At 44.1% G+C, this 13,074-nt stretch overlaps 1 protein-coding gene across 1 annotated transcript in view; it reads right to left on the bottom strand.

Annotated features, from left to right (window-relative positions):
• Nucleotides 1-13,074, bottom strand: part of CLPB (ClpB family mitochondrial disaggregase) — a 130,755-nt gene that overhangs the window by 72,369 nt on the left and 45,312 nt on the right. Inside the window, exon 4 of the mRNA XM_084769108.1 lies at nucleotides 10,966-11,069. Coding sequence (XP_084625234.1) covers nucleotides 10,966-11,069 — 104 coding nt within the window. The remainder of the gene's footprint in view (nucleotides 1-10,965; nucleotides 11,070-13,074) is intronic.

Raw genomic sequence — 13,074 nt, 5'->3', positions numbered from 1 at the left:
TCTTTAAAGATATAAATTCTTTAAATAAAAGCTGACATAGATTGAGGGTGTCACTATGAACCACAGGAGGTACACGGCATTCAGGAAGAGACGCAGGTCTGTATCTGAGTTCAAGGCCAGTCTGGTCTACAGAGTGAGTTCCAGGCCAGCCAGGGCTACAACATCAGGCCCTGACTCCAATAAATAAATAATTTTAAAAAGTACACAAATATGTATAGCAATATATTCATAAAAGCCAAAGGTAGAAACAACATAACATCCTAAAGTGAAGAACAAATAAACAATTTACAACAGATTATTCAGTCACAAAAAGGAATAAAGGAATGATATATGCATTATGAAGTATGCATATTTATGAAACTTAATGCTAAGAAGTCAGTTACAAATGACCATGTGTCATGTTGTTCCATGTACACAGCACGTCCATTTTAGGTAATCTATAGAGACAAGGTAGATTATTAGTCGCCAGGAACTTGAGAGCAAATTAAAAATAACTGATAATGTATATGAGGATTTCTATGATATAATAAAAATGCTCTGAAAATGGATTAGGACAATGGTTGTATAACTTTTGTGAATGTAGCATAAATCAGTAAGTTATATATTTTACATGGTAACTTTACCATATGTAAATTAAATTCAATAAGGCTGTTATATTTAAAAGTATAAGGTCCCCCTCAAAGTGATTGTCAGATTTAATGGCACATGCCAATAATCTCAGCACTCTGAAGAGACAAGAGGCTTGAGAGTTCCAAGGCCAGCCTGGCTACATAATGAGTTCAAGGCCAGTCTGAGTTTTTATCTCCAAAACAAAGAAAACTGTCTGTAAGAAGCTGGGCATATTATCTGGCATTCAGAAGAGTCAACAAATGGTAAGTTTATATTATGTTCTTTCTTCTGATGCTACCCAGTTTGGCTGGAACTTCCCTAACACTACCACTGGAAAATGGCAGAAGCTCATTTCATATTCAGTGGAGGGTCACAGGTACTACTCCAGTACTGTGGCAAGAAAATAATGGCTTCTATTTATTGAAACAAATTTCATATTGGGAGGGTATTTCCCAGATAGGGTTTCTCTGTGTAGTAGCCCTGGTTGTTCTTGAATCCATGGAAATCCACCTGCCTCAGCCTCCCAGAGTGTTGGGATTAAAGATGTGCGCCATCAAGCCCAGCTTATTGAACTCTTGCTATGCGTGAGATCAGACCAGGCATTTGATTGACTATTTTCCTCCTAAGAATGTACCAGGTTGCCACTTAATAAATGAAGACTCTGAGTGTCAGCTCACGCCGGCGGTTCACAGTGGCACCAGTCAATGACTGTCTGGCCAGCTCAGACACTTGGCTTCTTATTGTATGATTCTGACTTCCTTCAGGCCTCTTATTTACTTACAGCGGACTCACACTTTATGACTCAAGCAGCCCGAGGTCATGATCTTCCTTCCTCCATGCATTCTAGTAATGTCTAGTTCACACTGCACTAGCTGACATTTTCTCCTGCACGGGCTTGTGATTTTTTAGACTGTTATATGAATACAATCTTAAATGTGGTGAGTGCTCAACAAATACTTCTATAGTGAGATGTTAAACTTGTTTTCCCAAGAAGAAACTAAGTTTTTGAAGTATGGATATTATTATCAGCTTTATCCTTTGCAGAATGTATGAGTCCAGCCTCTACTTAAAAATCGTGTCAAGGTACCTTCTTGGCCTATCACTGCCCCTACTGAGTATAACAAGGGAGGAGCTAAGACACACAGGCTCAGCAAAGGTGTGACAGATTATAGGGAAGACTGGGCCAGCAGTCTTCTGACAGGAAGCCTGGCTCATCTCTTCTAACCCCATGACAAGGAAGGAAGGGGAGAGCAGGGAGGCTGGCAAGGAACTCGACTGCTTACTGACTCTGTGTGGCATACTCTTTGGCCCAGGATTCCCTTACCAGAGAACCAGGTGAGGCTTTTCAGACCCGAGTCACCATCGTCAAATGTAAAAAGGGAGCAGACTCCTAAGAGTCCATTACCAGCAGGTATCAAACCCCAAACATTGCTTCTGCTCCTGTTACTTCTCACCTTTCCTGACTCTTACAGCAGCATGGTGCTCAGTGGTCTCCAGACTCCTTTGCTTTGCTCTATGATTACCCCACGCTCACCCTCTCCCATCCTAACCTAAGTGCATCCTTTCAGCTCCAGGGAGCCTCAGGGACAAGCTGGCAGCAAGACCAAGAAGCCTGCTTCTCAGCAGCTACACAACCTGGCTGGTCCGACTTGGTCCCTCAGTGATCCCAGTCTCTGCACCTGCTTGCCTCTCCTCTGCCTTTTCTTCAAGATGTTAAAAACTCGCAATAAAAAACAAATACAAAGCGCTGTAATTAATAGCCAATTCCAAGCCAACCAAGCATCTCTACTAATAAACCTCAACACTTGCAAAAAGAACAATAAATTCTGCCCCTCTCTGGTTCTGAGGTGGTCTCTTTTATATACTCTGTGTTGTGTGTATGCATGTGGGTAAGCGTGTCTACATATATATTTATTTTCCTTTATTTCCCATCCAGGGAGGGGCAGAATAATGAACTGCGTGCGTCAGGGAAGATGAATCTGAGATACTAGGGAGCAGTGCAGTAAAAAGATTAAAGTGTTATTATTGTTGGGTTTTTTCCCCCATGGTCCATTGTGACAGCTCGACCGTCATCTGTAAAAAATGTCTCAGCGAGAGATAATCATCGGAAACTCAATAAAGCGTCAGGGGGAGCCTCAGCCCCCATCAATCACTGGGTGCCTGGAAAATTTCAGTCCTCTGTCTCCCTTCCTGCTATCCATATAAATGTCTCTAATATATTTTGTGTGGTGTGTGGGACCCAACCCTTATTTGGAACTTTTGATGAAAAAAATATTTATACACAAAATATGTAAATCAGTTAAAAATCACAAGACTAGCTCTTTGCCACCACATCATACTTTTTTTTTATTTTTATAAATGCATCGAATTTATTCTTTTTAATAAAACATGTCAACTACTCTCTCTCTCCTAAGAGAGAAAGACATATATATATCTATGTAGGTTTGGAGGGCTAAAAGTATGGAAACAATTAACCTGACTGGCTAACACATTTCATCCTGAAGCTGGCCAAGATGCCTGATGGAGTGAGTGACAGACCTCTGGGCACCCTGCTGGTTCTATGGCAGTGCTGAGCAATGACAAACACAACTCCTGGCCCTGGAGGGCAATAAGACTCTTGTGTGGACCCAGACAGCGATGAAGAAGAGTCAGGGCATTAATAAAAACAACTTGCGGAAGAGCTTTTAGCCCGCTGGTTTCCCAAACCTCTGTAGAAGCCAGAGATGTTGGCATATTCAGCGAGAGGCACCTGAGCCTGGTATGGTCTCTGAGTTCTACACACTACACATGGGAATAAAACAGTTTTGTTGGCATTGGACATCACTACTTTAAAAAAAAAAAAAGAGACTGTGCATGTTCATGCCCTAGAGGCAGTTTCAGACAGTTATGACCCACCTGATGTGAGTGAGAACTCCAGTTCTCTGAAGGAGCAGCAAGTGTGCTCAACTGTTCCTGGCTATTGCTGTTTTTCCCTTAGTTTCCTTTGGTAAGTACATCATGTTGAAACACAAGATCAATAAATGCTACTTGCTGCTGCCTTAGTTACTGACATAGTGTGGCCTTGGTAGAGGCAGGTCCTCCCCTTTTCTACCCTAGAAGTGGAGAGTTCCGGCAGCACCCTCTCCTCTAGGGCCTTGGAGGTGCCTGCGTTTGATAACCAGACCCTGGTTCTCGATCAGCCCTGGTCTCCCAGTTGCTCTGCCTTACTGCTCATTCAGCAGCCTGAAACAGCACGTCTCTGAGCACTTTGGACATGGCACATCCCTGCTTTATTCATACCTATCTATGCCCTGGCAGCTGCCTCAAAGCTTCCTAGACTTTGAGAATCAAGAATAATCTTATTTCCTTGAATGCTTCAGCCCAAGCATCTGAGCTCTGAAGTGATCTATACTTGCGACTGGGCCCTTGCTAATGTGGTCGTAGTCATGGCTTCATGGCTTCATGGCTGCCATTCTTAGGATGTTATGCTTGCATGATTATCCTGTATTTTCTCAAGTACTTCATAAGTATGTCAACTGATTCTACCAACACCCTATCCCCTGCCCACGGGGCTGGAAGCAAAGGGTCTCACCATGTAGCCTAGGCTAGCCTTAAACTTTTGATCTTCCTGCCTCAGCCTCCTGAGTGCTGCGACTATAGGTGTGCAACAGCATACCAGTGATTGTGATTCTTCTAACAAATCTGTGGTGTGAGAAATATTCCGTATAGATGAGAAAACAAGCACAGAAACAGGCGGAACTGCCCGAGGTCACATTATTAAGTAGTGGACAAAGCATTTCTCAGACTCAAATTAATATTTTGCTCGCTGAGGAAAATGGGTCAAAGACCCTATAGTTTCCTATGGACCTGATGAACACAAACAGAGGTTTTCATTAATGGAATTCTTCCTACATTACAGGCTTAGAAGATGGATGAGTATATTACTTTTAGCTCTCTTAATCACTTTTTACAAATTGGGAAAGAGTGCTTCTGAGCAGTCTAGGGAACTTCTCCAGGTGTAACAGGTACTGAATGGTCCACTAACCCACCATGGCTTGATTAAGCACATCAATGAGTGAAGCCAAGAGTGGCAGTCTAAGGTCTCCTCTCTAGGGATACCACGGCCAAGATGTGTTCTTACGGCAATCTGAGAATAAGACTGCAACTTAACACCTGCAATCTGGATTGTGCTATTCAGGGCGGGGGGAGGGGGGCGGGGAGAGGCTGACACAGTGCAGGGTTGGATCTCTGGGATCAGTCCCAAACTCTCCCCTGGGAGCCTCTATACTCCTATTAGTCTGGATCCTCTGGGGTCATATATTCTCTATCGTGACAGGGAACGCTTGGGCACACCGTGCTTAACTTATACACTGGTGGTTAACTTATATGGATAGGACGTTGGTGAAACTACACCTAGCATGGCCAGGGGGTGGGAAGGACTATTATAGCATAGAGAGCAGTTCCATTACTGCCAACGGGGACTCCTAGCCACCTCCTGAACTCCAGGGCACTTGTCCACTGGTTTGTGGTTCTCCAGCTTGCACAGTCTTGTCCCCCATCTGAAGGCAAGAGATGGGGAGGTCAGCTGGAGCGGGCCAGGACCTGTTGCCCCATGGTGCTTGGGTGGGAGGGCTGGGCTCTGGCAGCGCCAGTCTGACAAGCCTTTACCCGAGAAGAGCCCTATGCCAACCTAGCTTTTCAGGACTCATCTTTATTCAGCTGCCACTCGAGCTGAGACGAGAACTTGAGTTATAGCTTGTTCTGGCCACGTTCCTACCGTGTTTTATTGTTTTAATTGTACATATGAGAGGCACTCGAGTGCTTGCTTGCATTCCTGACAGCACCAGACACTGGATGTTTATAACCGTTACTTATAAGCAGCCCGCGGCATCCACGGCTGGGCGACTTGTTTACTGTTACCACTAATTTAATGTCTCCTCCACCTGAGGATCAGAGCCCACCACCCACTGCCCAGCCACAAGTGGAAGTCTCCTGGAGTGAGCTGATGGGCTGAAGCTCTGAAGGGAATGTGGTCAAGACAGGAATGAGCTGGCAGAGGGGCCACAATGCCACGTGTCTGTCATAGCTGTCCCATCTGTGTCCCCTCCTTAGGATATATTTGCTTCCTCCTTCCTCTTAACCCTGAAGCCCAGCTCAAATCCTGCTTCCTCTGAGCTTATTACTTGCTCTATGTGAAGCTGAACATTCAGAGCCACAGAAATCACACAATTTCAGAGACCGTTGGCCCATATAACCCAGTGACCCATGGTAAGAATTTTCTTTAAGAAAGACTTGATGGGCAGACATTCAGCCTGTTAGTCCCCTTGGTAGTACGCACTACCTCCTAACCAGGTGTCCTGACTTAGACTGTGCCCAAACCTACCTACAGAGAAGAACTTTATGAAATACCACGGACTTTTAAAAGTGTATGGTTATTACTAATCATCCTAACAGTCCTATAACATGAGTACTTAAGCCTGTATTACAGAGAAATCTGAAAGTCAAGGACTTTATGTCACTTGTCAAGATTACATAGTTAGTCAGTGGCAGGGCTTAGATGGACCATGGAAGCCTAGCAGTATCTCCTGAACTTTTTTAAGGACATCATTATGACTGAAGACAGCACTCTGAGGGCTGCAGAGAATGGCAACAACAGCCAGCAGGTTAAGGAAATTTCCATACCTAGCCCTCCTGGGTCAGCTGTACCAGCAAGTCAATCTTTTTTTTTTTTTTAAAGAAGTCTTTTTATTATTATTTTTTTTACATATACATTTATATATATTTTTTCTTTTTTTTCTCCTTTATTAATTTATTCTTGTTACATCTCAATGGTTATCCCATTCCTTGTATCCTCCCATTCTTCCCTCCCTCCCATTTTCCCCTTATTCCCCTCCCCTATGACTGTTCCTGAGGGGGATTACCTCCCCCTGTATATGTTCATAGAGTATCAAGTCTCTTCTTGATAACCTGCTGTCTTTCCTCTGAGTGCCACCAGGTCTCCTCCTCCAGGGGACATGGTCAAAGGTGAGGCACCAGAGTATGTGAGAAAGTAATATCCCACTCTCCACTCTACTGTGGAGAGTGTTCTGTCCATTAGCTAGATCTGGGTAGGGGTTTACGGTTTACCGCCTGTATTGTCCTTGGCTGGTGCCTTAGTTTGAGCGGGACCCCTGAGCCCAAATCTGCCTAATATAATGTTCTACTTGTAGGCTTCTAGGACCCTCTGGATCCTTCTACTTTACCATTCTCCCATGCTTCTCTCATCTAGAGTCCCACTAGAATGTCCTCCCCTCTGTCTCGGTTTCCTGGTAAGTGAAGGCTTTCGTGGGACATGCCCCTTGGGCTAATATGCAGATATAAGTGAGTATATACCATTTGAGTCTTTCTGCTTCTGGGTTAACTCACTCATTATGATCATTTCTAGCTCAATCCATTTATCCACAAATTTCGGGAATTCCTTGTTTTAATAGCTGAATAGTATTCCATAGTGTATATGTACCACAGTTTCTTTATCCATTCTTCTACTGAGGGACACTTAGGCTGTTTCCATGTTCTGGCTATTATGAATAAGGCTGCTATGAACATGGTTGAGCAAATTTTCTTGTTGTGTGCTGGAGCATCTTATGGGTATATTCCAAGGAGTGGAATAGCTGGGTCTTGAGGAAGCCCTATTCCCATTTTTCTGAGATAGCACCAGATAGATTTCCAAAGTGGTTGTACTAGTTCAGCAAACCAATCTTCACCCTCAAACAGCACCCTGACAGGAGGGCACAACTCTGCAATGTACCTGGCTTAGTAAGCAGGTTTCTCCAAGGAGCCAGGCTGGCCTATAAGGCTGGGAAAGGTTTTCTTAGGCATGGCTGACCTAAGACAGGGCATCACCAAGGACAGCAAAGACCAGTCTTCTCTCCTTGGCCTGTGTGTGTTCTAGGCAAGCAGTGCAGACACAAAGTGTCTCTTGTCTTTTGGATTCCTGGCTGAGGGTTCTTTTTTTTTTTTTTTTTTTTTGTTTTTTTTTTTGGTTTTTCGAGACAGGGTCTCTCTGTGTAGCCTTGGCTGTCCTGGACTCGCATTGTAGACCAGGCTGGCCTCGAACTTACAGTGATCCTCCTGCCTCTGCCTCCCGAGTGCTGGGATTAAAGGCGTGCGCCACCACGCCCAGCCTGGCTGAGGGTTCTTTTCAGCCAACCTGGCAATCTCCAACTCACCCTTAAGACCCAATTCAAGGTCACTCACCCAGTGACATGTCTAGGACATAGCCTGCTCTTAGAACAAGACCGCCAGTGCCTCATTCTGTGCTGCTCGCATACTTCAGACAGCGAGCTACCTTTGCCTTTACCACTCGACAGTGGACTCCTTGCTGAGGTCTATCTTCTTACATGGCTAGGAAACTGCTAAGGAGCCAGAGCATGTATATTCATTTCTATGTTCCCAGCATCTGGCAGAGTGCCCAAGATGCAGTAAAAGCAAGCTGAATTATAAATAAAAGGAACTAATAAGCAATTATAACTGCAGAGAACTTTGCAATTCACACATTACATTATTTTATATCGTGATCAACACAGTGATACTGACAGGCAGACAAAGGGTATATAAAACTGGGGTTAGGGAAATCTGGCCAAGATCACAAATTACGTATGATCCACCACATTCCCACCACATTGAGGATAGGTTGAGACCCACAGAAATAACTATTGTAAAATGTAATGAACTTTGGTACTGACTCTGTCCTCTGACAACAAAGAACTGCCTTGGGCCTGTGGCTTTTTTATGATACCAAGACTCACTGTTCTAAGTTCTTCCTCACACATCTCCCAGCCGCACGCACGCATGCTTGCAAATCAGCAAATCAGGGATCTTACACATCACCAATGAAGATGACTCAGATCTGGGCGCAACACCTGGCTCACAGAAGGCAGGCAATGAATACTAACAGAAGGAATAAAAAGGCAAGGTCTCTTTAAATGGAAACAGGTACAAAAAAGATGTTTAAGAAGAAGAAGCTAAAGATGCCCAACCCTTTGAGACTGGAACCTGACCATATCTAAACTATGTTGGGCCAGCTTCATAGTTAACCTGGCCACTAGAGAAGAGCCCTAAGATGACATATAGGAACTGTCATCACCCTAGTCTCAGTCAGAAAACACACACCAAAGTGCATCTAACAGCTACACCTTGGAAAGTAAACCATGTTAGACAAAGATGGTCAATGAAGGGGGTAGAAATATGATAAACTATAAATACTGAGTTTATTAATGATTCCTGATAAAGTTCTAAATAACCCCAGCAACAACCCCAGCACTGGAGCCTGGACTCATGACTTCTTGCCTACTAGAAGGCGCTTTAATCACTGAGTGGCATCCCCAGGCCTAAAAGGCTCTTGGATGGTTGCTGAGCACCTACAGGTTTCCTGAGAACAAGTTAATAACATGCAGGAGTAAGCAAATGTCATTAGGATGGGGAGGAAAATGAACACTGGACATATTATTTTTTAACAACAAATGGTGAAAGAGAGTCTGAATTTTGTGGACAAAACAGAGAAATGGAAGATGGAAAAGGAATTTGTTGATGCCAAGGTGTTGATAATATGTCAAGGCTGCCTTGCTGTGTTCTGGAGGACTCTGAATCAATGCCTTAAGATTGTCTGATCTAAAAATGTGTGGTGGTAGGGCGTGTGTGCCTAGAAGAGTGTTGGTGCACAGAAATGTCATCAGTAAATCATTCTGATAAATACAGAGTCCTCAGAAAGCCCACTGTAACTGCAGGCCTTATAAAAGGGGAGGAAAGAGTACACTATTTTTCTTTCATGGCAGGCACAGAGTCAAAAAGAACTCAGAGAGACTGGCCAAATGAATACATGAGTAGAGTTTTATCATGTATCACCTATGGTTGTTTCAGTATCAAAGAGTCAAGCAGAATAGTCACACCTAAGACCAAGTGGCCCATAAGGTTGAAACTATATACAATTTGGCTATTCCCAGAAAAACTGTATAGACCGCTATTGTGTTGATTTAGAATAAATCTGAGCATCAACCTATAGAGAAGCTGGCTGACAGCAAAAGCTGAACTAGATTCTGCGAAATCTGCTAACATTCTCAGTGCAGAAGAGAAGGCATTCAAAGAACCCCACTCCTTCTTGGCCCCACCAGCTGAGTTTCTTTGCTTTCTGGTGAGAACATCCAAACACCAGACAGACCCAAGGAGAAAGCTGTGCTTGAGTGGTAAGAGATAGCCTATCAGCCAGGATCATTCTGGGCGGCAAATACAGAGCAAGTTGGTGCTCTTGAACTTCTCTTCTGTTTGAAGCAAAGCATGAACTTTCTTCCAGCTCGGAAGAATTCAGAGACATAGGTCGTTGCCTAGACTGTCAGACGGGAAGGAGAGAAAAGACATATGGGTGGGCGAGTGTTCACATAACCATACAAGAGGCCAAGCTTTAGGGAGCATTCAGATGAGCACTGCCACCACGCCACTGATCTGAGAAACTTTTCCGCTGGGCCACCACAGAGTCTTGTCAGTTTCTCTTCAGTGACCCCAGGGGCTGAGCTCACTGAGTCTCTCCTCTGCTGAGTCTCCTTCAGGGTTCAAGGCTGTCAGCAGAGCTGGTGTCCTGCTGTTACTAGTACCAACTCTAACACAGCCGCTGCTAAGCTGTCCTGTCACCAAATTTCAGAGAACAGCGTCTGCCTGGGTTGGAGGCAGGCACAGTCTGCACAGGCAAAAGCTCAGGTGTAAAATACACATTTGTCTGCAGCCAGTGTAGCCTGTGCTGCTCTGTTTCATCTCTGAAGAACTACACACCAGAGATACAGGGACTGATTTGACCAGCTGCTCTCCAACAGACAGGTGCCACACCACCTCTTTTCAGTCCCAGCAATCTCCACAGCTCACAAGGCATTAGTAACAAGCCCATTTTTACAGCTCAGAACATCAAGGCACAAAGAAGGTCTGTTCCACACCCTAGGTCACAGCACAGCAAAGGGCCAGTCCCAGAGATCAGACACTGAAGAGCAGTATTACAGCTGTGCTTGGAGACCTCTATGGCTAAGGGAACCATAACATTATGTTCTAGTACTGGGACAGGTGAGTGAGAGGAGCAAGGCCACACTCCATGCATTATGTTCAGCCATTTCACGGAAATCTGTTCCACTGCTTGCTTCTCTGAGGCTTCCCAGTCTCAGGAGAACACCAGATGAAATGCACCCCAACTCAATTAGGCCTTGAACTTAGGCTCCAATCTTTCCCCCCAACACTCTCAAAGTGAAAGGCATCTATTCTAAGCCCTATTGGATAGCCATGAGTAGCTGCTGGCCCTGAGCAATGCTTGTGGAAGCCACAGGTGGAGACACGCAGAGCAGTGGGGTAGGCCACGCTTACCTTCCAGAGAATGGACTCCCTTTTCATTGGCAGTCTTGTAGACGCTGCTGAAATCATCCCCAAGGTTTGGGTCAGCTCCAGCAGCAAGCAGGACCTGCACCACACTGGAAACAATGAGAAAAGCTGATCATAAGGGATAGTTTCCACAGCTATAAGACAATTCGTTCAACAACTACTTATCAAATAAATGTCCACTACATTCCAGTCACTGGTCTATGGGCTCCATGTGGCATGGAACTTACAAGCTGCTGGGAAGGAAACAATTGTACAATTACAGCAGAGAAAAATAATGCGAACAGACATGAATGTTGAGAGAGAACAGGGGTGATAGGGAGAAGGGAGGGGAGGAGGTGAAAAGCATTTCAGCCAAGTGTGACCCGTTAGGGTGGAGAAGCACACGGCAAGCAGAAGCGGGACAGCACAACAGGAGTCCAAAGAACTCAGCACTTCATCTGAGGTTTGAATGGGAGGAAGGACAGTAGGATATAAGAAAAAGCAACTTGATTGCATATGCTTTCTTTTATACACACACTCACAGATTATGAATTCTGACAATATTAAAATATTAAAAATGAAAGTCCTTGGATCCACCTCCTTAATCCAAATTCTAAAAGTAACCATTATACAGTTTGGCATATTTTGTTCCAAACCTTTGCAATTAAAGAAATCATTCCAGAAGCTTTGTGAGAATGGGTGGAGGAGTGTAACTGCTGGCAGGACTGTGGAGCACAGGGGCAGGCACAGGGGCACGGGGTTACATGCGCGCCTTGCTGCACGCGCAGTCTTCTTTCTTCCACTATGTAACAGTCCTTATCCCTCCAAAACAGGGCTTCTCAAAGAAGAAAGAGGTAGCATATGTGCTGCTGAAGCAAGCGCAAAGAAAGATGCAGAACACAGGCTATTTGGCTGGTTTTTTTCCCCCAGTAAGTACATATATAATCTACAGTTACTGGGTCATATATAAACTAAATGTTACCCCCTTTATGAAGGTCAGAGACATCATTTGTCACAGTTGTAGAGTATTCCATTATGAGATTATTCTTTCTTTGTTTGTTTTGGCTTTTTGAGACATATCTGTCATATCTCTGTCCTGGAACTTGCTATGGAGACTAGGCTGGCCTCAGACTCACGTAGATCCTCCTGCATCTGTCTCTGTAGTGCTGGAATTATGCACCACAGCCAACTATTCTATCTTTTTAGCCAATCTTTTATTGTAAAAAAAAAAAAAGAAGTGTTTTTAATATTTTGATGACAATCAGACAAGTTACTAGGAGACGAAGTTCTAGGAGAAAGCACAACGAGTTCTTTCTTTTCCCCACAAGGACAGGAGCAAGGACTTGCTACATACCCATGGCTATTGTTAAGCTTGGGACAATCCTCCTGCCTCAGCTTCCTGAGTGCTTTTATTACAAGCATATGGCACCAAACATGGCCAGGATAACCATTTCAAAGGACTTTGCTAAGTATTACCAAGCTGCCCTTCAGAGTTGGGACTTTTATTTTCCCTAGCCAAGCATGAGGCACACAGGCACTCTGTGCCCGCCCACCCTCAGCAGTGTTTGTTTGCTAGCTTTTCTAGAGCAGAACACGGAGCCACACTGCTGCTCTAACTTTCATTTCTCTGACTCCTAGACAAGTTGAATTTCTAAAAAAGAGGTGTAATTGTTGTTCCGTTTCATGAGTTCCTTATCAATGTCTTTTGCCAGATTTTCTCTTAGTGAAAGGTAATTTTAAAAAGATAGATTTATTTATTTATTTATTTATTTATTTATTTATTTATTTATTACGTATACAGTGCTCTGCCTGCATGTATACCTGCAGGCCAGAAGAGGGCATCAGATCTTAGCCTAGATGGTTATGAGCCACCATGTAGTTGCTGGGAATTGAACTCAGGACTTCTGAAAGAGCAACCAGTGCTTTTAACCTCTCTCAGATCTCTCTCTTCAGGGCCGTGAAAGGTAATTGTAGCTTTTTCTGAACTGACCTTCAAAGCTGTTAACACTTTGAAAGGTATAAATGGCAGGTGTGTCAAACAAATCCCTGGGATTATCAGAACTATTAAAAAGCTAGACTTCAGTTCTAGTTTTCTCTTTTAGTTTTCTAGTATTT

The sequence above is a fragment of the Acomys minous genome, assembly GCF_964271855.1.
Source record: "Acomys minous genome assembly, chromosome: 2".
NCBI lineage: Eukaryota > Metazoa > Chordata > Mammalia > Rodentia > Muridae > Acomys > Acomys minous.
The sequence above is the reverse complement of the archived record's forward strand: the minus strand, read 5'-3'. Positions and strand labels throughout refer to the sequence as shown.